The following is a 26,958-nucleotide window of genomic DNA, read 5'->3' on the forward strand; positions in this document are numbered from 1 at the left end:
CCAGGTTTCTACTTGTGTTTTACTGGAAACGTGACAAAGTGATGGCCTCACCTGCTCGTTCCTGCACCTGCGTGGACTAAACTCGTCTCCTCCACATGTGAAGGACGTTTTTCATTAAATTTAAAAGTAGTTTGACTTCCTGCAGAGATTATAGATAAAGGAAAGCGACCCCCCTCCATTTTATAACGTCTACTGGAAGCAGCCATCCTCGGTATATTTGTGGTTTGTGAAATTAGCAGAGAAACTTTGTCTTACTCCGATTACTAAAGAAGGTTTACTGTGGCACTAAGCTGATTAGACCATAACAGAAGCAGAAACACAAGCAGCTCTTCCTGTGGTTAAAAACTTAAATTAGTCGGGTCAAATATAGCTGAGGGGAACTGCGACTGTAAAGGGAGAAATTAAACTCACTTACCAGTACTGGTAAAGTTTAATGTGTGTAATGGCTTTTTAGATGGACATCTTCCCAGAGGACCCCAAAGCTTTGGGTTTATTATGTATTTCAGTTCACATGAACTTCTAGAAATCTGCTCCCATTAACTGGAGGAACGATGTAGGATCCTCCCTCCTGCTTCTTTTAAGGGAGACTCAAATGACATTTTGACCTGATGTTTGTTGCAAGTTTGATTTCCATTAAATTGATATATGCTTGCTGCAAACAAACCAACAAGGGAAAACTCTGAGGGAAAAAAGGAATAATAGTATATAATTGGAGGATAATGACATTGCTTATGCATCTGTATGTCATAGCCACAGTAAGATCCTGCAACTCAAATAATTATATAGAAAAATGCTTGTTATGTTTGAGCATTGCCGAGCTATGTTTTAGGTATTTGTTTCCAGTATTTACATTTGAGGAACCGAGAATCTTTGCTAATATTCAGCTAGTTTAACACATAGAAGTAGCACTTGTTAGAATGTCTCTCTTCACTCTATCCCAGAAAATTAGTCATTTTCCAACACATTTCACCAAACTGTATTTTTCATCCCATTTCTTATCAGCTTGATTCGTATAGGATCTAACACATACAGCAAATACTTGATGATCTAAAATACACGGTGTTCATACGCCTTTGGCATAGGGGCTTGAATAGTTTACATTTATAATATATTATTGTCCTTAATGGACAGGTATTCCATCAGCAAGAAGTGAAACCAAAGAAGGTGCTGAAATCAAAGGCGTGAAAACCTGGAGGCCAGAGCCCAGCTCAGCCAGCATACAGAAGGTCTTTTCACCCGCCATTAACCAGCTCCTCAGAAACGGACTTAATACTACAAACCTTACCTCCCCTTAATTACACTCAGGTGTTTTTAAAAAGTTGATAAAGGCCACATGGTATAGGCTATGATAATATGTTTTTATCTTATCTAAACATTCAACTTTATTAAATATTCCATACATGTGCAACTCTCACTAAATATAAGCAAGACAAAAACAATGTAATAGGATTGTATAATATAGGCCACTTTTTTTGTGTGCATGCGCAAGGATAGTCACAGATTTATATAACTATACTTATACAGTATATACCAGGTTATATATATAAATTCTGTACAGTGAAATAATGTTAAGAACCACACCCAAATGTTTCAAATAAAATGTGCATATTACTGATCACCGTCCTTTAATAAACGTCATTGTCCCGCCTGCGAGACAGAATCCAGGGCGCAAACCTGTGGATTTTGAGGGCTGACATACGCATGCGCACCTTAAAATAGAAGGAAGCGCACGGGCGATACATCAACTGTTAAAGTTTTCATTTTGCACAGTCGCGTGGGTCTTTGAAGAAGATTTAAGACAGTTAAAGAAGGTCTGAACGCCTGATTTAGATTTGAAGAAAAGTTTAGCTGCTTCTGTTTTTGGCGCAGAAAGATTATGCTCTCTGGAGGACGCAAATAACGTGAGTGTCATTATGATGTCCCTGGCCGTGTTACTGTTCCTGCTGGCTGCTCCGACAGCTAAACTGACGTTAGGATAGATATGTAGGAACAATATATGTTTTAAAATTGTGTTCAATAGTGTTGTTATAATTTTAATTTTATATTCGATGAACGCGTTAATTATATGGGTCGAGCTTTTGGCTGTCGACTTCTTCTGGTAATATTACCTCATTTTGTGAGAGGTTTGCTGTTGAATTCAATAAAAAACTGTTAGATTATCAGTTTTAAAATGTAGTTTGGTCCGTGAGACTTATTTTCAACTGGTCATAAGAGGATTTTTTCTAACTTTCTCAGTTTCACTTCATCGGAAAGAAAGGGGAAGTGAAACTTAACATATTTACTTTGTGCTTTTCAGAGTTAAATCAGCATTTTAATTGTTCAAAAAGAAAAATCTCATGTTTCTAATTGCCTAAGACTGATGCCAAAGGGCTTTTAGATTCCCTCCGAGAAGCAGTGTTAAATTTGATTATGTGACATATAAGACTATTCTACTGGTTCAGATATTTTACTCTGTCATGGTCACATGCTTTCAGTTGATGGGTGTTCCTAAATGCGATGTCTCTCTAAACTACCGTGATTGCTTTCACGATTTGAAACCCAATCCAATGATTATTCACATATTTAATTGTTCAGTTAGATCACTTGAATGGAGGACAGCACTGAAAAAGGTCCATAACGCTCCATGAAGGCGTCTTCAGATGCTTTGTTATGCATCGCCACCTGTCCCAAACCCTCAGATAAGCAATGTAGTGTGATACAAAGCAGAAAATGGCAGGACTTTCTGATTTATTTACAACTTAAATCTTAATCTTGTTGTTGACTTGACCACAACAATGATTTTTAAACTCAAGTGTCTCATTAAACAGGAAATTTCTAAGTATTTTCTCCTCGTTGATGATGATGATGTTGTTTTGTACAGGACGGTGTGAACCTTCAGCACGAGGAGAACATGTGGTGGTTCCAGCAGGGTCTCTGCTTCCTGCCTGCCGCGCTGGTCGTCTGGACAGCGGCGTCCTTCTTCCTCGCCTACATCACAGCGGTGGTGCTGAGACATGTCGACCCTCTGCTGCCTTACATCAGGTCTGAGCTTTGACACCCACAGCTGAGGCCTGAGGGTCCAGCACCTCATGTTCCACACCGTATGTAGAATACAGTCTGACTATAAGTTGATGATGGTAGGAATGAAACAGCTATCCCTCATATTTATATATTTTGTATTTTTTTCTTTACCATCTGGGAAATAAAGGTTTCAGTGGGCACTGGTGATCTTTTGCATTCAGACCGTGCCTCTTTAGGTTTGAATAGCTGGAGAAAACCAGCAGGACTCCTTTTAACTGACTTTGTTGTGTGTTGCAGCGATACGGGAACAATGGCTCCGGAGAGATGTTTGTTTGGGATCATGTTGGACGTGTCAGCCTTTTTAGGTAAACAGACGCACACTCTCAGACTCGTCCTTCTTTAAAGTGATGTGTTTACAGCCATCTAATCCCAGACAGAACTGGTGACGGGTGATGGGACATCCGTGTTGCTTCGACAGATGCAAAGCGACACAGTCATAACCGACATTTGAGTGTTCAAGCTTCATGCACGCATACTTGAAAAGCAGTATGTAACCTTGCTACTAGATTTATCTATTAATTCACTTTTACATAAATCATTTTGAAAAAACTTTGTGCCAGCATTGTGTTCCAGGTTATTATTGATATGATTTGAATAACTCAGTAAGTCATGTTAAAAGTTATTTTTTGTAACAAATGACATATTTAAACAGTTAGGATATTAACTGTCTTGGCTCTTGAGGTTGATGAGCAAACTGTCCCCATGAGTCCCCTTATACAGGGGACCATATACAGAGAGGCAGCTATGTCAGAGCATCTTCACTGCTTGTACGCGGTGGTCGGTACGCACCTGCATTCATAAGATTTGTCGATGATGAGGTAAAGCTTTGGTCGGGTCCCACAGAGGAGCTACTGCTTCACAAACTGATGAGAACCTTAATGATGCTATGAAAGGTGTCAGAACACAAAATATTGCACCTCAGCTCCTGATAGGCAGCGATGTGCTCCAATTGTTACTATGGTTACCGCCTCGTGTCTTGGTAATTTACAAATAACAAGAGTGCAAATCATAAGAAAATGTGTCTGAGGTAAATGGGAGTTATGTGAATGTTTTACATTATTATTTGTATAACGCATGATCTGATATGATTGTTTTTTCTGCAGGCATGGCCACGGTGTACGTGCGCTACAAACAGGTGGAGGCTCTTGCAGGTCACGACGAGCTCAAACTCCAAAGACTCAACCGCTTGGGGCTGCTGCTCGGCTTGATCAGCTCCTTCGGGATGTGCGTGGTGGCGAACTTCCAGGTGAGTGCTGCCGGTCAGGGGTCAGTTCACGCTCGAACGTGTCAGCAGGGAGTGTGTGTGTGTGTGTGTGTGCCTGTCAGAGCAGAAGACCACCCTGTTCTCCATGCACCTGGTGGGGGCGGTGCTGACCTTCGGGGTTGGAGCTCTCTACATCCTGGTTCAGACGCTGATCTCACTCTACATGCAGCCGCACGTCCACAGCAGGACCGTGTACCTGGTCCGTCTTGGCATTGGACTGTGGACCCTGGGAAGCATCATCAGCAGTATCCTTTAACCCGTTGACAGCTGCAGTCCCATCTGTAGAGCAGGGTTGAGATTAATGTGTATGTGTAAATGTTCCTAAGGCATTCCCCTTAACAGCCTCCCAGTGTTTGTATCATCTGTAATCATGTACAACAGTCTTAAAGGAATTGATGTACCCCGCAAACTCCACTGGATCCCAGGAGAGACGGTCAGTCGTCTGAGTTTGATTTATTAATCAAAGTTCTCCGTTAATGTCTGAACACAAACAGCCTTCTCAAGAGTGTGATCTGAGCCAGAAACTGATCTAAAACGTCACTTTGATCACACACTTGGTTAACCAGTTATTAAAAGTCTGCGTCTCAGACAGAGAAAAACGTTTTGAACCATTATTACGGCAGTTTGAATGTTTTTCTTCTTTTCTTTTCAGGGTTACACGGCTCACATTGTCAGCACAGTGTCGGAATGGTCTCTGGCCTTCTCCTTCATCAGCTTCTTCCTCACCTACATCAGAGATTTTCAGGTACTTTTTCTCACCTTTTCACACCTGCAGCAGACATTTCAGTCGATTTTAGTTTGATTTTAACAGCTCAAAATGATTTGAGCCTTGATTCAGGCGCTTAAAAGAAATGAGAAGTGGGAGTTCCAGAGTAATAATGTAAAGCTAGAAGTGGGTAGAATTTCTCGGTTGGCCAAGTGAACATTTCCTCATCCTTCTTATTTCTTTCTTTCTCGATGAAGAAAATAAATCTCCGAGCAGAGGTAGATCTGCAGAGCAGCCACCTGTATGACTACCCACACAGAGGCTACCCGGCACCTCGTCAGAACAACTCCCATGAAACTTCTCCACTGCTGGCAGGAACTACGTGACACACGTCACAGCTGCCTACAAATACCGCTTTAAAACCAATATTCACTTTTTCTAATTTTCACATATAAAGGCTTTTTTTTGTACGATGAGTTTCTGAAAGTTGTGGTTGTTCTTAAAGGGTCAGAGCACCCAAACATATCCTCCTTCTTCTCTGTATGTAGTCAGATGTTCAGATTTGGAAATGAGCTGTGTCTGAGATTTCTGAGGGGATTTGAAGTTGCTGCTCACATCACATCACAGAAAATAGCTGAAAGCCTGAATAAATATCGAAGGGAGGAGAGACGTCTTTGTTATTTGGGTGAAGCGTACCTGAGAATCCAAGCTCAAACTCAACAAAGTCACTGCACTCTGTTACGTTTTACAACGTATTAACTGACATGCGTCCCATCTCTGAGCACAGTTCATTGATTAGCTGCAGTTTAACAGTCTAGAGTCAAGTGTTTTATATTTTATCTGTTGTTTTATGTTGTTGGTTTGCAGGTTTAGAGCTGGACTGACAACATTGATACATGTGAGGTTATAATTACCTCAGATGACTGGCAGCTGTTAGTTATAACCAGCTCTTATGAATGCAGTCTAATCTTTCATAGCGAGAAAAATACAAATGCCAGAACATTATTAATTATTGGAATTTTTTCCATATTGTCTCTAAAAATGATCTTTAGAATTAAAATGTAAGTTTTACTTTGTTCACCTGCGTGTTTTCAGGCTTGTTGAAAAACTGTCACATGACTTTGATGTGAACAGAACTGCTTTTGTGGTCAGTCATGTGAGTAAAATCTTTGGTTTTTCAGTTCGGTTCAGTTTATAGACCCAATTCACAACATGTATCCATTTTATGCCAGCTGATACAAGTCTCCAACCCTTTTCTCCTTTTTGGACATCCAAAGTTCATAATTAAGTGTTGTTTCCTCCAAACCTTTCTCATGTCGGCTCGTTAGCACCCCCAACAGTTGATCAGTGTTATAAAGGTGAGCTTCATCTCTTCTTTCATTGGAATATAAGTGTTCTTACACAAATAAAGAAGTGCTATAATAATAACGGATAAAAAGAAAATAATCACCTTGCTTTTCTGTATCCTGAACTCTCAACAGCGAGCGTGAGAAAAGACACAAACTAGGACCTACGCAGTAAAAACCTTTCTGCTGTTGTGCCGCAGATGATCAGGAACCTTGCAGACTATCTTCAATTTGAAGAAATGACGTAAAGGTTCAGATTCTTACTGAGAAAAGCTGCTTCTGTGTGACTGTAAAACAAAGCTGAGCAGCAGGTTCAGTGTGAGCTGTAAACGTTTGTGTGAACGGGATTTTTCTTAGAAATATTTTTGATCGTGAATAAAGTCAAACTAAGATTCGATGTGATGTGATGAACCTTCTTAGTGTGATTATTCCCTTTACTCAGCTTTGACTAAAGCCACTTTGAATATTTTTACTGGAAATGCAGGAAATCATTCAAAAAGATCCAGAAATGTTACCTTTTTTAATTTCTTTAAATGTATTTTAAACATTACTGACATTATTATTATTATAACTGTTATTCATCTGAGCACTGACAGTATATCTACAAATAAATATAAAGGTTTTATAAGATTAAAAAAGCGGATTTAACCCAAAGCTTTTCCTCTGCACTGTAATACTTGCTGGCAGCTTTTGTGTATTACTCATGTTCAGACTAATAAAGATGGACTTTTTGTTTGTACTGTGCTTAAACAGACCTTCACTACTGATGTTTGCTTGAGCATTAATCTTGTTTAATGGGCAAAACTTAAAGCAGAAATAATAATTAATGCTGTTTTACCAGATCACAATGTTCTTCAGATGTTCGCTGTTAAACCGTCCTCTTGGCAAACCTCAAACGTGATTATATAGCATCGTCACTCCATGCTGTCATTAGTCATAATTCAGAGTAGAACAGTTTGTGTTCATGACTGTGTTGGTTTGTCTTCACAAACGCGATCAATTTATTAAAAAAAAGAAAAAAAAAAAGCTTTGATCAGTTCAAACTCCAAGCTTTGACAATAATTCCACACAGATGGAAGCAAATACCGAACAAGCTTTAATGTTCTCATAAAAGTGACATTTTTATGCAAACCGGGCATTTTCAAACCCGTTACTGTAGCTGTGATAAGAGACTTTGTTTTTAAAACCACAAACTCACCAAACGCATCAACTTTGGCAGATTGATTTAATAGAATATTAATGTTATTCCGACTTTTAAATCTTGATGATGCACAAAATATACCTTCTACTGTCACTGTTCTGATACTCAGCAGGGATAATCAAAATATATTACAGCAGATTTCTATTCAAATGAATCCTCTGACATATATATATATACATACAAATATATACAGAGTCAAAACAGAAACCACACTGAGGCTGGAGAAGCAGATGTTCAGCCAGTAAAATCTTTTCTGTCTGAAGCTGTGCGGTTAGCGTTGAACGGGTTGTTAACTCGTTGGTTTTCGCCTGTTTTGAAACAAAACTCTTGGAGCGTCATCCACAGAACACGCAGGAAGAATCCCGACAGATGTTGTTTTAACATCTTTAATAACTTCCAAGCATGACACGTATCTCCAGCATGTAACTTGGTTTTGGACTTAATAAACTGTGTTTACGTATATATTCACTCACTGATGGTTTCCTCAAGTAAGAGGCACCGTTTTTGTGCAGCGACACAAAAATAAATTGATTTAAACATCTGTCCTAACTAGAATCAGTGACTACAGAGCTGCTTTTGAATGTTACAAACTTTTAAAGGTTATCGTTAGAGGCACTATTGCAAAAACTCAGCTTTGAGCTAAATGAAAGATTCCTCAACAGATAACAGCGAGCCGTGTTTTCCCCCAGATGACTGCTTTAATAAGAAAAGAAGCACCCTAATGATTTATTCTTGTCTCAGGTCGATTTGATCAAGCCGTTTGTTATAGACCTATCTTACCATGTCGATCTTCATACGGAAGACAACTTTACTGAAAGTTATATAAATGATACGCAATAAAAACTGCAGTTAAGGTCAGATGAGAAGTGGTGGCAAAGTGTTGTGCATACTGCCAGAAATCACTGAGAAAACTGTGGTGGTTTAACCTGGATTGACTGCCCTTTTAACATCTACTAAGCACTAGATAAAGAGCAGAAGCTGCATTTGTGTCTCAGAGGTTGAGCTGCTGCTGGACGTCCACAGATGTACCAACTAAACTGGACTGTGAAAATCTTTCTGCAGTCTGTGACTTGCTGCTGTGCTCATCTCTCCTCTCACTGACTTTTCTATTATCTGAGGAATAATTACAAACAGTAGTAACTGTATTTGCAGTTGGAGGTTTTGTTCTTTTATATCGGTTGCCTGAGAAGTAAATGCATTTTGGGACCGAGTGCCAGCTTCATTTTAAGTTTTCTTCATGCATCTATGTGGACATCTATGGCCTAATTCATTACTATTTAAATGACAAAATAATTACAGAATGGTGATTTGGGGCCATTTTTTTAAAGTGGTACTTGGAGCCTGATAAATGCAAGTGGCCTGATAATATTAATTCAAGAGTTGTCATTCTGATAATTGACTCTCGCGGCTACAAACAGCCAACTGTGAAGACATTTTTCAAGCATTGGCACAGATAAGCTCATGTGCTCATTCTCAATGCCACTGGTTTTTTTTTATCTTGAGTCCGGTTTTAAATGACACAAGTCACAGATGATGGTGTGTTTCTGGGGTCTGGGACCACTGTGAACTTACCTTCTGAAACAGTGACACACCCAATGAGTGCATGATTGTTTTGTTTTTTTTTGTTTTTTTTTAATTGCTAGAGATCAGCTTAAAGCTGTGGCACAAGCACAGGTGATTTTTATCAGTTCAACAAAAGGACAAAGTCGTTTCTCAACCCTCTGACCTCGATCCTTGTAGGAGTCTGCAGGAGGTCCATTTTCCCCCAAACTGAGCTTATATGTGCAGTTGCTTCCTGTTCTATGTGGATGTTTGGACGATTATCAGTGCCACACAAAAAAGAAAGAATAGGCCGGTTATAAGTCATCCACAGCTGACTTGTGCGTCTCACACCTCTCCTGAACTCTGCCCGCCTGAAGCCTAAAAGGCCGACCCGTCACAGATGATGTTCTGGCCACGGCCTGGGAAGAGCTCCATCTGCCAGTACCGAGGGTCAGCGTACACTGCATGGGTCAGAGGGTGAGTGTTTAGGTCACACAGCAACAGCAGCCTGAAAGCACCAAAAACTACAAAGCGCTTATTCAGCATCAGTGAAATTAGACAATATCAGAAGAAGTACAACATGCCTGTTTTTAAAGACAAATGAGGACATTTCAGTGCAAACAATAGAATAGCTTGTCCAAAAATATTCATCCCTCTCGAGCATAAATAAAATTATCTGTGCGTGTGAGACTAAATAGGAAGTCTTGTGTGCACATATTTATCAGAATAAAGCATTTTCCACGTAGCCTCAAAGACATTTGTAGTCTTATGTGCACCTGAAGCTCTCACAGTACTCTGCACACATGGCGACTATCATTATAACCGAAGGGTTGGCAGCGGAAACAGATTTTTAAAACTGTTGGTTATTATAAAAACACTTTATCAATTAGAAACAGAAGTTGTATTTTGTCTTTCTTCGAGGTGTAAAAACGTGCAGCTGGCGTTACCCATGTCTCCAGGAGTGAGCCACAGGTTGAAGGAGCTGCAGTGTTTCTGGCAGCGTTGAACGGGCAGAACTCGAACCGTTGGCAGCCCCTCACCCACCACCAACCAGCCCAACACCCTGACACCCTGCAACAAACACAAGTAAAAGAACCTCCATCTTTCAGTCAAACATGGGGAGAAAATAAAACAACATTATCTTTTTGTCTACATCTTAATCGTAAGATTAAGTAACAGTAACGAGCTACTTCTGCTGTGTTCTGACAGTAACTCGATTTTGTTCCATCCATCATGAGACTTAATGTCACATCTGGAGCGTAAACAAGTGACCTTCTGTCAGACAAATTTATGCATTTCTGATCTAGTTTCGGCTCTACCAAAAGAGTTATTTTCCACTCCTTGTATTTATTTATTTATCTAAAAAGAAGAGTATCCGTGGTGTCATACAACACCCTGTGTTTCCAAACTGCTTAACCTCTCCAACGTTGAATCATCTGAATCCTTTGATTTCTGCTCCAAGGCTGCCAGTCACATTGGTTCAGTTATGTGATATCCTATAAAGGTCTTTTATGTTTGAAATGAAATAAAAGATTTGACGTTTCTCAAATGGATTCTTATGTCTGATTGAACTCAGACACAGACCAGCTGCGTAAGCTCCCTCTGGAACACCCCTGAAACACTCCACATTGCATTTGGTGGAAACACGAGCATTGACTGGTGACCGTAATCAACTGCAGTCACTGCATCAGAGCTGAAACGCATTGGGACTGCATCCGTTGGAAACCAGGGGTCAGTATCAGGACACGAGGACGACTGGACGCAGGGGGACTCACCTTGCTCTGAGAGTTTGTGCTATGGGTGACCAGACAGCGCTGCAGGATAGTCCCAGCACTGTCCAGCAGAGGGCAGAGCTCGGCTTTGGGGAAAAGCCATCTCAAGACCTTTTCTCTGGTTCCATAACTGAACCTCCTGCAGAAACACAAGTAATAGTCTATGAAATAGCTTGTAGCGCCTCAAGTATATTAAAATATCTGCTGTTAAGCCTGCTCCCTACAAAAAGCCCACAGTTCTCTGATTGGCCTCCCAATGCAGGCAGTGTTTTAGAACCCAGCCTATGTTCTGCTCTTCATGTTTAATAATGAAGAATAAAAACTGATACTCAAACAACACTAATTGTATCTCAATGTGAAGCCAAAGTCCATATTTAAGTTTAAAGCTGGAAGTGCCTCTCAGTTTCAATATTATCAAAACTTTACACCAAATAGTTTCAGTGGAAAAAAATAATGACATTTTCTCAGGTTCAACCCTTCCTGTCCACATTAAACACTATAATTTGGACTTGGACAAGACTGTTTCTGCACTGATGAACGAAGCTAACCCTTTTATTTTGAACAAAGATGCATACCAGAGCAGGGTGAAGTTGGCAGGTCCTTGAGGGAGGCCGAGATTGTTGTTCTGCTGGCTGTCGTCCTCCTCCAGCAGAATGGACATGGAGCCTGAATGGGCCAAGTAGAGCTCCTCGAGCTGCTGCCGCTGGACACTGAGGGACTCCCCACCCTGCAGAGAGCAGCGCAGACCAATGGAAAACAGTATGAACAAACAGGGAAGGGCTGGACTGAAGATGCTCATCAGACAGCACTGCTCAGCTCGTCATACTGTGTCAGTGTTGTGCGATTGTGAAGATCCTAAAATCTCACTGACCATGATAAAAGTTGAAATAATTCAAACTCATGGAAATATAAATGACAGACTGTCCCAGCGAGACTTGTGAGTTTATATTTAGACAAAAAAGAAGCAGTGACTTATACCAAAATCAAAAACATGTGTTTATGAAAGTCTTCATTTCACATCTGTCGTTAAAAGTTTACACACGCGAGAATTCAACAAACAGAGGCTCATCAAACGACCAGTCTCGACTGTGTAAAGCTGTGACCTTGAGCAGGACGAGCTGCGGTCCCCGTCGCAGAGTCACGGTCCCTCTGAGGCTCTCTGGGACTTCCAGCACCGAGGAGATCTCTGCGCATCCTGAGCAGTTCACCAAACTGTGCCTGAGAGAGCCGGCGCTCCACCACTCATGGAAACCTGCATCACACACAAACCCGATGGAAAAGGAAGCCAAACAACAACAACATTCACGTGTGGAAGGTTGACAGGCATGTTCAGAAAAGCAAAACACCTGGGTGAGGCTCGAAGTGGAAAAAGTATTTTCAGCTGGTGTCCAGTTAGTCTGACTGCTCATCATTTATTGTTACAGTTATGTTTAAATTGTGATATTTGTCATCTCTGCTGGCTGAAAAACTCCTCTGTCTGCAGGCCGCTGTTACAGCAAAGGAAACAAACGTGCTGATGTCCACATGCAATGTGTGTGTGCAGAAAGCAGCTAAAGGTACTACTACAAAAAACAAACAGTCACATGTTTATAATGTGCTGCAGCCGAGCAGCTTCCCCTGAGAAGAACTTATTTGTCACATGTTTGACATGAAAGAAACCAGCAGAGCACTTTACAGAGCAGAAATATTCCACAGAATATTATAACTTTCCACAGATGCAACAAATTTCTTCTCCTAATTGGTTTACATCAACTATTGCATGTGCCAAGAAGATAAACCTTTACTGGTTTAACTTTTCTAAAGATCTGTAATATCTTTTTTGTTGTACATCACTGAAAAACTGTCTTTGTGTTTGTAGGACATTTGAAACTGGAAGAAAAGAAAGCCACAAAGCGCCGCACCTTGTAGGTTGTACTTCTTAGCAATAGGCAGGGAGAGCAGGCGGACGTGGCTCAGAGGGGACGACCAGTTGTAACAGCCCAGATTGACAAGTCCCAGCTGGGGGGCGTTCTGGGGGTAGGTGAAGGCCAGCACCACCACCAGCAGGAAGCCCACTGCCACCAAAAACTACACACAACAAAGTCAGAATGTCTCCTTCTGAAAAACAGTTGTTTATTTGACAGGATGAAGGCAAGATTATGAGCAGAAAATAAGCTTTCAATCAAACCCCAAAAAGATAAATCCTGATCTGATGCTTCAACCTGCTTATATTAAACATTTTTATTTATTAAAGGTTTTCAGCATGTCTTTAACATTCCTTTTTGGCCAGATGTTTCTCACCTTGATGGTGGCTCTCAGGATGGGGAACTGAGGAGGTTCTCTTCTGGGCTCATTGGTCTCCAGGACCTGCTTAATGAACTTCTCAATCTCCCTCTCCGACATGCCGTAGCGGTAGCCCGACTGGCGGAGGATGTCGATGCTTTCGGACAGCTTGTCGTAGATACACGGCTCGCTCATCGTTGTTCCCATGACGGCAGCGGTGGCAGCAAAAATTTGTTCAAATTTGTCAGTCTTCAGCTGCTGCAGGCTCCTGGATCATGGTGTCACTTCACCTGTAAAACAATCCAAACTTTTCACGGCCACTTCATATCTTTCTGCACCATCTATTGAGCGTCAGTTATTTTCATAAAGCTTCTGATGTCACAGTTAGAAATGCTTTATGTTGGTGGGATTTGAACCAGAGTCTCACACATTCAAACACCTCAGGAGTCACCTGCTAAACCAGGAGAGCTACACAGTCTGTCTGCTTTCAACTCATTCTGAAGTCCCTCTCCAGTCATTTCACTGCTTTATGACAAACGCAAAGTGCTTTAAACAAGTATTACAGCAACTGATTGTCTATAATACTTGAAGACAAACTATAAATGACTTTTGTATTAGGATTTTACCAGAGGTTAATAAGTCTCCACCCACAATTCAACTATCATCCAACCATTTTAATACTTTAATGAAATTGAAACATGTTGTGCAGGGTCATAGCTATATGTCTAACATATATAGAAAATATTATATTACATTGAATAAGCATATTGACCTTTTTGTCTTTAGGAGCCATTCTGCTAAAAATGGATGTCATTAAGTATACAAATGGTAGTTAAACATGCATGTGATGTGGTTAAAAAGCTCTTCTACAATAATTGCTAATGTGAAGTTTTGTTGCATACTTTTCTTGCTCTACAAGGGTACAAAACACCTGGTCCTCAGGGTGCAAAGCCCTGCAATTATTCCAAGTGTCCTTGCTGCAACATGCTTGACTGAAAAAGCTCTTCAGCGAGTTGTTGAAGAAGCGTTGATTTGAATTTAGTGTGCTCGACCAAGGCAGCATGTAAAATGTTGCAATGTTTGCAATCATACGCCATGTATACAGCATTAGGTCAGAATGGATTATGAATAAACAGGTGTTACAACGGTCTATAATTCAATCCGACTGAAACAAATGCCTGCAAACCCAAATTAACTGACTCAGTGTTGCAAAAGAGGAGCCCACAACAATATAACAGACTGAGAACATCATACAGAAAACTATTACTTCAAGTTATTGTCACCAACGGTGGTTCTACAAGCTATTGAAACCTAGGGTTGAACTTGGTTTTTCACACACTTCTCTATAATAAACAATGACTTGATGGGCAATATGCCATCTGAGGCTTTATTTACCTCAATATAAGACCTGGTAAAGACCAAATTATATTTCCATGAAGATCTGATAACCTTAGAATTGATAAGAGTGTGTTCTTTCTTTATCAAAATATACATACATGTCTTGTTCTTATCAGCTAACTGAAACACTGTTTGTCATTATGTTGTTGTAACCCCTGCTGAAAATAAAGATGGTCCTCATGTCACAAGTGTTTGTTGCCAAAGTAAAGAACTGTGTTTAAATTGTTAGGTTGGGTTGGTTTTTACTAATAACACAGTCACTGTTACTGAAACAGCAATGTTAGCTGGCATGTTCAGTAAAAGAAAAAAGAAAAAAAAACAGACAATGAAGCTAAGCTAGACATTAATATTCATTAATCTGACCACAAGCACACTTTTTAAAACGCAGGGGAGTATGTGAACACAGATGACCTTTGAACCTGTCAGTGAGCATGGGAATGGTGGCAAAACGGCCTCACGGGTGTCCACATTCAGACAGAACCATATATGAAGTGTACCTTATATACATATAAGGTAAACGGTATATACAACTAACTCCTTATTTTATAATAACTGGCATCGGTCCAGCTGCTATGGGTGGGAACCTGTCATTCACATCTATGTTCCAAAAAACAACCAAACTGACGTAAACAATAATGAAATAACATACACAATATAAGCGAGGCAAAACCCTGAAGCAGCGGCGTTCAACTGCAGGACACTGACAGGTTAGCTTGTGTTTGATAGCTTATCACATAACAACCAGACACGAGTTAGCAAAACCAGCCCAAGTACTCACCTCAAAGTGGGATCCATCGTTGTAGTGCAGTTTCTCTCATTTCTGACAATATTCCCAAAAGTCGAACGTATTTTTTCGAACAAACAAAAAAGGAACTACAGTTCGCTAGTTAAGCATGGCTGACAGATATGGAGTTTTCTTCCTCTCCTTCTTAGTTATTAGCTGCACTGTCCAGACTGTATGTGTTCCACCGCCACCAGCTGGTATAGAGTAGAATTCTACATTAACGGTTTTCATAACGTAATTGAATCGTTTAAAACCAAGGTTCGTGCTTTTCAAATGAGTCCATATGTATCAAGAGTCCGATTTTTCGACAGCATGCTACCTCAAATGTTTTAATTCCTGTTATAAATATTACTGAAACGTCTAGAAGAGGCTAAACATACCGATGATAAACACCTGTCCATAGCCAATAAGAATACGAGACAACCCTTGATCTCGTCCGACACAGGACCAAAACAATGCGGTTTGGCCAATGAGAGCCCAGAACACTTACAAGAAGTTACGCCCTCCGACTTCCGGTTGTTGTGCAAGCCTGAAACAGCGTCGACATCACGCAGTGTCAAGTTGCACATAGTGACAGAGTAGTTAAACAGCAAAGAGGCCGATCGAGGAAATTAAGATGATCGGATTTTTAAAAAAACAATAATAATAAATAATATATATATGTATAAAATACTTGACAACAAAGTGTCCAAATTTCCCCAAGGAAAAGAGTGTGTTAAAAATGCTGCAAAATTTCTAAAAGAGAAATTTAAGTTTAAAACACTTGATTCCTGTTAGTATCTTTTTTTCAAGCGCTTATTACTCAACATGTTGGTTTATGTTCAGTACAATTTGGCCGAGTATGTAGAATTTTAGGTCTATATATGTTTGTGTTACGTTACATTTTGATTAGTTCATATTTAATTGGTTTAATGATTTACTTGTATTCAAAGCGATACTCTAAGACTTGTTGATTATCTAGGAAAACACAGGACTTGTACTTGTTCATTTTATCCTATTATAAAAGCAAATGTTTTATTTTGAAAGTCAAAGCCGGATATGCCCGCTGTTATGTATAAAGTGACATTGACTAAGGCAGTCGTAACCTGTACGTAACTGACTGACTGCAACGCGCGTTGGTGAAAAAAACTTTAGTCACGTTAAATTGTTGTGTTAAAGTCGTGAATTTTCCTATTTTTCTACCACTGGAATCAGGGGACTGAGCTAGTACACATCGGTTGACGCTGGTGTTTTGGTTGCTGTCAACGTGTGGGTGTTGACGGAGGTTAGTGTCTCCAGTTGAAATCAGTCTACCGACCAGATGCTTTCCCCGAGCAGGACCGTCTCCTCCCGGCTGCTGAGGCCCGCTTCATGGCTTTCTCTCCGGCTGGGCTCCGAGCGGACAGTCACAAGCTCCATGCAGAAAGGTAACAGCAGTCGGACCAAACTGGCCCGTTTATCCATTTGAGCAACTAGCATGAAGCTAATCCCAAAGTGACGCACTTTAATTGGCAGACGGGAAACTTCATAACAATGTGTTAAGTAACGACCAGCGTGGACCGTGTGTTAACGCTAAAAGACATATATAAACTCTTTCAAATAGCTCTAACAAACGACTAACAGAAGAATAACGGTCAATGGTTTTCATTGTTGATTATCAGTTTTCATTTATGAAGAAGCAATGACCTCTATTCTTTTAGTTTTGGTTTTAGATTCTATTTTAATCATTTGAATATCTTTCAAAACATTTTTTTTCTTAGACAAAAGGATATAGGAACTGGATTTTCAAATGTGGTATGGTTCCCCCAGAAAAATTATATTAAATTTGAATGCCGGATAAATCCTTTTTAGACTTTTTTTGGCTACTCTCGTGTATTTTACTTTACAGTACAGACCATGGTTTTATTGTAGATATACAGTACAAGTATCAGGGTCGATATCATGCTAAGATTGATTGCTTGGGTTGTTAATTTTTTATACATCTGGAATACTCAGAGAAGAAAAACATGCAGTTAGGTGGTAAATAGATGCAGCACACACATCACAACATACAGCTGTAAACTGATGGGAATATTGCAGTTTTGCTTATGAAATAGAGACATATGGGAACAAAGAAAGTGAAATGTATTATTTGTTAGTTTAAATTTAACAGTTTACTCTGCTCAGCTGCACAGTTGATGAATGATTCAACAATTCCTGAGCTGCCTGTCTGACCAATGTTTAATCCCTGGATCTTGGACATTTGATTAAATTCTCAGTAAAATGAGCTGAATGATATTTATGTAATGTTTATTGGAATAAGGGTATTTAACCTGTTAGAAGCTGTGATAGAATCAAAATGATTTCAGATTGTTTCTCCCCGTTTTGCATGATTTTCATACTTCATCTGCTATGGTTGTGAAACCGATCAATTACATGTTCTGAGGTATAACAAACTTTCTTGTGGAAATTTTGTTTTTTTTCTGCAGAGTTGATCAAGAAACATGAGCTGGAAGTAGATGAGCTTCGCCCCCTCTACTTGGACTTCCAGGCTACAACACCTATGGTAACTGTTTCCAACCACGTTGTGTCACTTATCTAGCAAGTCACAACTCATTGTTTTGTTTTTGACGGCATTAAAATCTCACTTTGCATTTCATCATTCAGAGCTTTGTGGGTCACATTTTAATGGTTCAGGTTAACCAACCACCTTGTGAGCAGTACCTGTGCAGTACCTTTAGGCAGCTGATGTAATGTTTCTTTTAAGCAGCCTAGTCTTCCTTGTTTGTTTCTCCTTTGCTGAATTTCTAATTGCTTTGTAGCAACAAACTGACTGTTTAGTCATTTAAAATTGTCTTTTTCAACCAAAAAACCTTCAGTTAGTGGTAGGTTTTGTCCAACAGACCTCTCTTGTATATCAGTCACAGAAGGTGTGAGGCAGTAGTTTGTTTTGTTTGTGACAAGCAGAAAGAAAAGATGTAGCGTAACATGTTTGACTCGATTCCTGAGGGAGTCGCTTATTTGCACTCACAGTTAAATGTTTTTGTGTGTTTAGGACCCCAGGGTGTTGGACGCCATGTTGCCGTATCAGGTGAATTACTATGGTAACCCTCACTCCAGGACACACGCGTACGGCTGGGAGAGCGAGACCGCCATGGAAACTGCCAGAAAGGTAGAGCGACACTCACACTTTACACATAGAGAAAAAAACATGTAAAAAGCTTGAAGAGTATCTAAACACAGCCATTCATTGGTATTTGATGTGAGTAGGGCTGTCATCATTCGTATGTATGTTTCATCCTCTTCTTATCAATGCATGCCTTTATTAGTTTTAGATTTGTCGTATTTACACCTGCAACAGTGCGTTTCGTTTTGCAACCCAATCCATGATGTTAATTTGAACACATACTCAGAGAAATGCCTTTGAAGGTTGCAAGTTAACTGCTTTGAGATAAACAGTTGATGTCATTAGAAAGCAGCAGAACATACGATGGGAAACTAAAGGATTTTAGCCACTTTAAAACAATTGTTAAAACTGTAACAAATATGACTCGTATCAACTAAAGGCAGTGTGTGCACAGAAGTTATGTTGCCGTTTTATGGTCCAAAACTGCTTTTGAATCAAACTCAGGGCCATTTTCTGTTTGAATGGTCCATATTTTAGTTGCTAATGACATTTACAAAGTAATAAGAGTTGTTCCATCTGAGAATGTAAAGTGAATTTAATCATTGACTGTGTTGTCTGTCTGTCTGAGCAGCAGGTGGCCGATCTGATTGGAGCAGATCCCAGAGAAATCATCTTCACCAGCGGAGCCACCGAGTCCAACAACATGGCTATCAAGGTCCCATTCTGCTGCTCCTCTTTGTCATCATGACACAAACGCTTTCCTGCTTCTGCTGCTATCACCTCGTTATGTTTTGGTTCAGCAAATGTTGCTATTCTTGATTTGTAATAAGTAGGGCTGGGCACATTAATGGGTTATTTTTGCGTTAACTAATGAATTCATTATCGCCAACAATTATTTGTCTCCAATTAAAGCAGTTTTTATTATTTATTATTTTTAGTGTAAACGTCTGTTGTTCACTGGCTTTTATTTTGAAAAAGTCTATTGTGAGCAAGCCTAGTATGTCGCTTACTGCTGCGGCGCTCACAGGAAACGGTCAGAAAAGAAAAGAATGGTGGATGAAGCGGGCTAAATAAACATGGAGAAGGTCATGGAACTTTTACATGGCCCTTTTCATTTCAAAGTTCTTCCAGAAGGTGCAGTGGACAGAGCCAAAGTTATCTGTAAGCACTGCAACGTTGAATTGTCTTATCACCAGAGTACTTCGATCATATGACTGTGCAGTTCCAATAAAAGTGCGTTATATGCTACTTTTGAATTCATAATTGGAGTTTGCGTATAACAATGCGATTAATCGTGGTTAATCGCAGGAAATCATGCGATTAACGCCATTAAGGAATTCAATATTTGCCCAGCCCTAGTAATAAGAGTAATGCCTGCTGCTTGTACAGGCACAGACTCACTGAGTCGCAATGTTCTCCACAAGTGACAGAGCATACTTGATACAAAAAAAGAGGATAGTAAGAACAGAAACAATGAGCACTTCAGTTCTAACCCGGCGTCCCTCTCCTGTAGGGTGTGGCCAGGTTCTACCAAGCCAAGAAGCGTCATGTGATCACCACACAGACCGAGCATAAGTGTGTCCTGGACTCGTGTCGAATTCTGGAGGCTGAAGGATTCAGGATTACATACCTGCCAGTCCAGAAGAACGGGATACTGGACTTAGAGGTACCAAAGAACAACACACAGATCAAATATACCACGTGCACACAGATAACATGTGGAAGTCACTGTCTGAACTGTGTGTGTCTGCAGCTGTTGGAGGCCTCCATCCATCCTGACACCTCTCTGGTGTCGGTGATGTCTGTCAACAACGAGATTGGAGTCAAGCAGCCTATCGAGGACATTGGTAACCGTAGCAACACAACAAGAGTGACTGATCTGTGTTTCAGTGCCGTTCTGATCAGAGCTGTTGACTCACTGAGCTTCACTCTTCCTGTCCACAGGACGGATTTGTCGGTCTAAAGGAGTTTTCTTTCACACTGATGCTGCTCAGGCTGTCGGAAAGATTCCCGTCAGCGTCTCCGACTCGAAAGTAGATCTGATGTCCATCAGCGGTCACAAGCTCTACGGACCCAAAGGTTGGTGTTGGTATTCGTAGTAGATTATTTTATCAGTGTTGTTAGCAACAATCTAGCCCGTTTTATATGCCGTGCCACTGAAACTCTGTGGATGAAAGATTTTTTTTGGTGAAACAGAAAACAGCTAAAGTTGCTGTTGAAATGCAAATGAAAATAATTTTATTCCCTCTCAGTGAGCTGTTTTTAGACCAGCAGAAGAAGTTTAAAAGCTATTCTTTCTGAGACTTTTCCATTAGTTGTATTTGTACATGATAAAGGAGTGCAAATTCCCAAAGAGTGCCTTTGTATTCCTGCTTAGTTCATACCTAATGCAACTGAATTTCTAAATTTTAGTTACTTGAGTGAGAAAGACTCCCACATAGGTCTAGCTTGCTCAACATAAATGAGTGGATGAACTCTGGAAGGAGCGAGATATAGCCTGCGTTTACAGTTATTTGTTGTATTAATTTAAGTCTTATGGTCATTAACTAACTTAATAAACGTCTGCTAAGATATGTGTATTTGCACTTTCTTTTATTTTGTGTACATTTTGTACATCGTGTTTTGATGAAAATTCAGCTGTATTTCATTAAATAAATTGACAAAGTTTGACCTTAATCATCTGTTAAACTTTAAAATTCCCAACCTACATTGATTACTAGTGATTGTGTGTTTGTATGTGTGCAGGTGTGGGTGCCTTGTATGTGCGCCGCAGGCCTCGGGTGCGTATGGAGCCACTGCAGAATGGCGGTGGACAGGAGAGGGGTCTTCGCTCTGGAACTGTCCCCACCCCGCTGGCTGTTGGGCTGGGAGCCGCCTGCAGCATTGCCCAAATGGAGATGGAGGTAAAATCCTCATTGAAAAATCAAAAGACTGAAGAAACATGCCCAATTGTATCGGGCCTCATTGTGCGTTTGTGCGTGTGCAGTATGATCATCACAGAGTGTCCATGCTGGCCAATCGCCTGGTCCAGAAGATCATGTCTGAGATTCCTGATGTCATCATGAATGGAGATCCAGAACAACGCTACCCTGGTAAACGCACAGATGTTTGTGATTATGTATTTCTAAGGACAGTTTATGACATTTTATTACACCCTCACCTTATTTTTAACCATCTTTACTGATTCAATACACACACACAAAATCTAACATTTACTCTAAAGCGAAGTCTTAATTAACTGGAAAGAAAGTGAGGCTTACACAGAAATGAAATGATTCCTCAGAAACTCACCACATTTGCTTCTTTTAGCTTCGACCAGCTAAGTTTTCTGCATGTTGTATCTCTGTTGGAACTTTGTTTTAGACGGTCTTGTGTTTGTTTATGTTCCAGGCTGCATAAATCTCTCCTTTGCCTATGTGGAGGGAGAGAGTCTGTTGATGGCTCTGAAGGATGTTGCTCTGTCATCTGGAAGGTAAGACTCAAAATTTGGACCCATATAAGTTTGAATTTGTACTTTTGTACACCTTTTTGATGATGAATGAATATGTTTGTGTGTTCAGTGCATGCACATCAGCATCTTTGGAGCCATCATATGTCCTCAGAGCAATCGGAGCAGATGAAGACCTTGCTCACTCCTCCATCAGGTACAAACATTCGACAAAAATGATGTTTGGTTTTATTGTAATCTAGTTAAACTTTACTTATCATTTAGATGGACTAATGTTGATCTTAGCAATCTTACAAACAGTGCTGATTCTAATTTATATTAATGCCGTACAGAATCTGACAAAGTCATTTAAGTCGCTTCTTAACTATGGCCATCATTCTAATGCATTTTGTTGGCAGTGTATGCAAACATCTCATTTGAGGATGAGTCACTCAAAACAGAGTTTTCCTACATTTATATGCCTCTCAGTGGCACAAAGAACAGCAAACACTTACTGATACAAAAATATTTCAGACTTGTCTTGCGTTTCCCTCTTTGGCAGGTTTGGTATCGGCAGGTTCACCACAGAAGAAGAAATCGACTACACAGCAGAGAAATGCATCCAGCAGGTCTGCAGACTCAGGGAGATGAGGTGAGTTCAGTTGGATTTTAACTTTGGACTGATTCAAGGAGTATTTAGCTGAGAAATCTTAACATGGCTACATCTCTTGAAATAATTCAGGCAGGTTGGAATCCCCCAAACTATTTTCAGACCAAAGATTTTGAATAAAAGGTTGAGAAATCAGAAGGAATTCCTGACAGGTGATCCAAGCTAACTGATGCTGAAAAAGTGCCACTGAGAGAGTAAAAATGTCTTAGCTTTTCTAGCAGACGTTATATTGCAGATTTTCACACTGCATTTTGTTTGCCTCAGTGTTCCACGCACTTTGACCCATGTTGCAACATGAGAAAATGTGGTGACAAAGTAAACAACAAACTGATGCAAAAGTGACGTGGTGTAAAAATCCACAATTTTTGCAGCTTTAAAATTTTTAAGGTATCATTTTATTTTATATTTTATTAGTCTTAAAAGCATTCAATTTATGAATTTGGAAATAATACCTTTAAAAGACTTGGAAAATGTCTTGAATTTTTATATATGGGTCTTAAAACTTGTGCAATATGTAACTTCTCCGTATCACATTCTCCTCAAAGGTTTTGTTTGTCAACCACTATTATTTTGATTAAATAATCTAGCCTAAATAAAGAGTGGTGGAACCAATAATTGAGAAGGCAACTGCTCCGGGTCGGAACACGTCACTTTGCGACAGCACGGGCCCCCACACAGACACGGACCACAAGCAACAAGCCAAGCCGAAGCGCAACACAAGAAGTTTGTTTTTAACGTTAGTTTACCCATTTCATGCTTTATGGGGAAATATAAATTTAACAACGCTTGGTGAGAAATGCAAGCATTTTATCACTGGTTAAAACCGATGGACATCAATGTATTCCAGGCTTTTTGCACTGTATGCAAAAAAAAACCATTCAGCTTGGTACCGTGGGCATGAAGGCTTTAGAGTCTCATGCCAAGTCGTCCAAGCACATCAAGTGAACCAAAGGGAAGTATCAAACTCCTTCCATCGCCGGAGTATTTCAACCCGCTACTGTAAACCAGCTAGCTGCTACGAGAGTGGATCTGCGCGCAGCTTTTGGGTCCACACCAACGATGAAAATGAAACTTTCATCGTTGGTGTGGATTCAGTTGTTCAGGACTCTCTCTACTCCCCATATTCCCAGCATGGAATAAGTAGCTAGCTGATGTCACCAATGTTAAAAAAAGAACTGAACTGTGTTAGTCAAACTTTTGTGTGGCCTGCTGAAGCTTTTTTTTGTCCACAGTTTAACATTTGTTTGAGAAATAAATGAACAAATTAAAAAAATAATTCTTTGCCGGTAGGTCTGGGAATTTTTTTAAAAATTATTCGAGGGATAACCGGACAACTAGAAGTTACTAATAATTTTTATTTAGAAAGAAAGGCACACAGCAAGCATCCGAAACAGGCAAAACTGTAGCATTAGGTTTAAGTGGTGTTTGCTAAGCATTGGGCAGGTAGTAGACGGGACTTCTATCATGTTTCCACTTCTACACAGTCTGGTCTGCAGATTATTTCAGTACAGTCAGTACAAATTACAGTCAAGATTTAAAAGTCAGTTGTTAGCAAACGGATCATAGGTAAGTAACAGCCAGTGACATATATTTTCTTTTTGTTTTTCAGTCCTCTCTGGGAGATGGTTCAGGAAGGCATCGACCTGAAGAACATCAAGTGGTCGCAGCACTAAACTGCTCCCATGTCCAGTCTACTTCCTAGAGCCGAAGAAGATTAGGGTTCCCAAGAAGTTTTGGGAACAGTCCAGCTTTTTCTTCCTTTACGCAAACACGCACAAACCTCCTGTCCAACTTGAAGTCTGTCTGTAGCCGTAGCTCTTTGTCTCTGTAGAAGCTCCTCCAGTTGCTCCGTCAGGAGACGTTGCTCAGAGCTGACCGACAACACTGCTATCTCTGCTTGTTGTATTCATCCATTGTAAAGTAATCGCAGGCTGTTACACACTGCAACTTTAGGCAGTCGTAGATGTTAACCAACAACCATGAGAAAAATGTTGTAAATGTTTGGTTTGGCTTCTTGCTGTTAGACGACAGCAAGTCAATTTCAAGTTTTGATCGCCTGCAGTAAAATTCAGACAGAAATTCACGACCAAGTTCCCACACTTTGACACAAAAGACGCAAGCAGGATAAAGCATGAAATAATAGTCGCAACAACCTACGCAATATGTTGCATGTGCCATTTTTAAAAATAAAATTTATGGGGAAAAACCTTTGATGTGAAACAAAATGATGTGAGGCAAAGGTGCGACTCTGAGTAAGAGGAAGTATTTGCCTGGGTGATGGTGTCCCTGTTCTGATGTTTTGTTGTTCTTTTTCTATGACCATCGCATGTATCTGTTGCACAATCTGACATGTCTCAGCTGGGTCATTTCATGTCCTAAGAGTTTAAAAGACTTCTCTCTCAATTTTGAATGCAACAGATACATTTTATTACAGATAATTGCAGCACAGCTTATGGCGCCTCTTTACTCTGCGTCTGTTTGGGTTATTTGGACTTGCTGAATCGGACATCCCAATCACCTGTAGCTGGTTGACAACTGGTTCTGTTAAAATTTGGGTTACTAATGCAGCTTTGAAAGGGTTTTTGTGAAAACATGATGGCTTGCGAGCCATGTGTGGAGTCTTTGAAGTGAGAAGAAACAGGGACACTTATAGGGAAGTTGTACTTCTGAGGCTACAAAACATTAGACTCAGGAAGATTAAATGTGATCGCATGTTCATGTAATGACGACCGTTAGTAGCGCACGCTGATATGGTGGCCTACCTAAGCTACTGAAGTAATGTTCCATTAAGTATCTAAACGACGCTGAGCTTTTTCAAAGTTGAACCCAGAGATGGCTGTCTGAAGTTCTAATCCCATGAACAAGCCACAACGAAACTCAAATAAGGGTTGCCTTCTCAGTTTATTAAGTCTTTAAGATTTGATGATTCACCTGACACCTGAGGTCAGATTTTTCACGAGACAACTGTCAGGTATATTTCTCCTTTCTGCTTGTCATAGTTCTGTGACATCAGTGTACTCTATTCATGAAGCAACATGTCCATTTATAATCAGTTATCAGTGGAATATCCAGTCACACGGTGTTGGCAGCAGCATTATTCAGTCTTGACAACGAGACTGCAGTCCTGGTTTAACCACCAGTGACAATTTTCAAGACAGTGGAGATTAAGAAATAACTCCCATGCCATCTTCTGTCACACTGTGGTTGTTGATGGAGATTTGAAGTCTGAACACAAAAGAATTTAAATGCTGTCTGATAAATATTGGTCTGTGTGACTGCAGCATTTCAGAGGACTGTAAAAAAGTTTTGTGTTCTTAGATGTAGTCTCCAGTTGTGAGAATTTATTAGACTCCACTGGCATCAACTTTTACTCACTGCCCATTATTATCCAATAAATGTGATGCTTTATGGTTATGTAATCAACAGTTGTAATTTGTGTGTTAAATTTATTTGATGAGTGAACAATTATTGTAACCTGAGCTTTTCTATGCTGACATGACGGCATGGTAGAACAATCTCAATAACAGATGATGCACGTAACGTTTTCCACATGCAGTCATACAGAGTTCCTGATCAGGGATTAAAACAATTCCATTGTGTAAATTCTTAATGAAGGGGAGCAGGGAGACAAAAATGTTTTATTTACCGGCTGCTTCCTGAAAACGTATACAACAGACATTATAGCATCAGAAGAAAAAAAAACAGTCCTCGCAGTTTTTCTTTACACATAACTATATTACTATTATTTCTATTTTAGGCTGCTAACTCATTGTCAAAAGATTTCTACAGTTCAGCAAAACATCCCGAAAACAGAACTACTTTGAAGTTGTGCGTGCACGCTGATGCTTGAAATCCTGTCAGAGTCTATGCACCCTTTGCCTTGAAAGCAAACTTATGGTCTTTCTTTGGTCAATACTATTGCCTGTGATAATTTTCCCTTTTTCTTATGTAAAAATGTCGGCAATAAACAGTGTGATGTAACATGCAATTGTGGGATGTAACACCACTATCATGAAAATAAAACTAGACATACGCAGCCGTACACATGAATTTGTTGTATTGTTGAAAATGCTACAAAGATTCCATGACAAAGGTGTTCAGGGACCATAAAGCAAAACAGTGTGTTGCAGGGTTGAAAAGCAAAGACATTTACTGGAGTATCTCAGCCCCTGGGCCTTCTTGGGCAGTTTCAGGCCTTTGAATGTGCACAAAAAAGTTATTGTACTATAAAACAAGTAGGGTCGCAAACTTCTCCAGTGTTGTTTTCTTTCATTATCAGAATATGTTGTTACCAAAATGTCATATAGTTTTAATAAAGAAGAGAGTAAGATTGTGATTAATAACAAAAAATTATAATAAATCGATATACAATATCTTTTTAAAATAGTGGGACACACCAAATGAAATCTCACTAGGAGTACCTGACTAACTGCAAAGAATA

At 39.9% G+C, this 26,958-nt stretch overlaps 3 protein-coding genes across 6 annotated transcripts; 2 read left to right on the forward strand and 1 right to left on the reverse strand.

Annotated features, from left to right (window-relative positions):
• Nucleotides 1-1,691: 1,691 nt before the first annotated feature.
• LOC140303006 (DNA damage-regulated autophagy modulator protein 2-like) lies at nt 1,692-7,115 on the forward strand. Its single transcript, XM_072381571.1, has 8 exons — nt 1,692-1,901; nt 2,861-3,021; nt 3,298-3,365; nt 4,164-4,306; nt 4,392-4,569; nt 4,675-4,757; nt 4,977-5,069; nt 5,288-7,115. Exons 2-8 carry the CDS (start codon nt 2,891-2,893, stop codon nt 5,414-5,416), a joined length of 825 nt encoding a protein of 274 aa, XP_072237672.1. The 5' UTR covers nt 1,692-1,901; nt 2,861-2,890; the 3' UTR covers nt 5,417-7,115.
• A 334-nt stretch (nt 7,116-7,449) lies between these two features.
• cunh6orf89 (chromosome unknown C6orf89 homolog) lies at nt 7,450-15,784 on the reverse strand. Of its 3 annotated transcripts, XM_072381570.1 has the most exons (9): nt 15,716-15,753; nt 15,330-15,371; nt 13,172-13,443; nt 12,793-12,958; nt 11,995-12,143; nt 11,467-11,618; nt 10,895-11,030; nt 10,067-10,190; nt 7,450-9,580 (listed from the first exon to the last, which is right to left on the reverse strand). In XM_072381570.1, exons 3-9 carry the CDS (start codon nt 13,358-13,360, stop codon nt 9,498-9,500), a joined length of 999 nt encoding a protein of 332 aa, XP_072237671.1. In that variant the 5' UTR covers nt 13,361-13,443; nt 15,330-15,371; nt 15,716-15,753; the 3' UTR covers nt 7,450-9,497. The 3 variants fall into 3 exon arrangements, with proteins under 3 accessions (XP_072237671.1, XP_072237669.1, XP_072237670.1); XM_072381568.1 differs by lacking the exon at nt 15,330-15,371 and having other exon boundaries at nt 15,716-15,784; XM_072381569.1 differs by lacking the exon at nt 15,716-15,753 and having other exon boundaries at nt 15,330-15,679.
• Nucleotides 15,785-16,404: 620 nt separating this feature from the next.
• Nucleotides 16,405-25,940, forward strand: nfs1 (NFS1 cysteine desulfurase). Of its 2 annotated transcripts, XR_011915168.1 has the most exons (14): nt 16,405-16,741; nt 17,783-17,859; nt 18,349-18,465; nt 19,052-19,135; nt 19,934-20,086; nt 20,174-20,267; nt 20,365-20,499; nt 21,166-21,323; nt 21,407-21,512; nt 21,811-21,892; nt 21,981-22,064; nt 22,410-22,499; nt 24,127-25,425; nt 25,461-25,940. XR_011915168.1 is itself a non-coding variant. In XM_072381572.1 (13 exons), the coding sequence occupies exons 1-13, from the start codon at nt 16,636-16,638 to the stop codon at nt 24,188-24,190; spliced, it is 1,350 nt and encodes a 449-aa protein (XP_072237673.1). In that variant the 5' UTR covers nt 16,405-16,635; the 3' UTR covers nt 24,191-25,940. The 2 variants fall into 2 exon arrangements, 1 of the variants encoding a protein (XP_072237673.1); XM_072381572.1 differs by having other exon boundaries at nt 24,127-25,940.
• The last annotated feature ends 1,018 nt before the right edge of the window (nt 25,941-26,958 follow it).

This window comes from Leuresthes tenuis, unplaced genomic scaffold (genome assembly GCF_036924035.1).
Source record: "Leuresthes tenuis unplaced genomic scaffold, fLeuTen1.0.hap1 SCAF_3, whole genome shotgun sequence".
Taxonomy (NCBI): domain Eukaryota; kingdom Metazoa; phylum Chordata; class Actinopteri; order Atheriniformes; family Atherinopsidae; genus Leuresthes; species Leuresthes tenuis.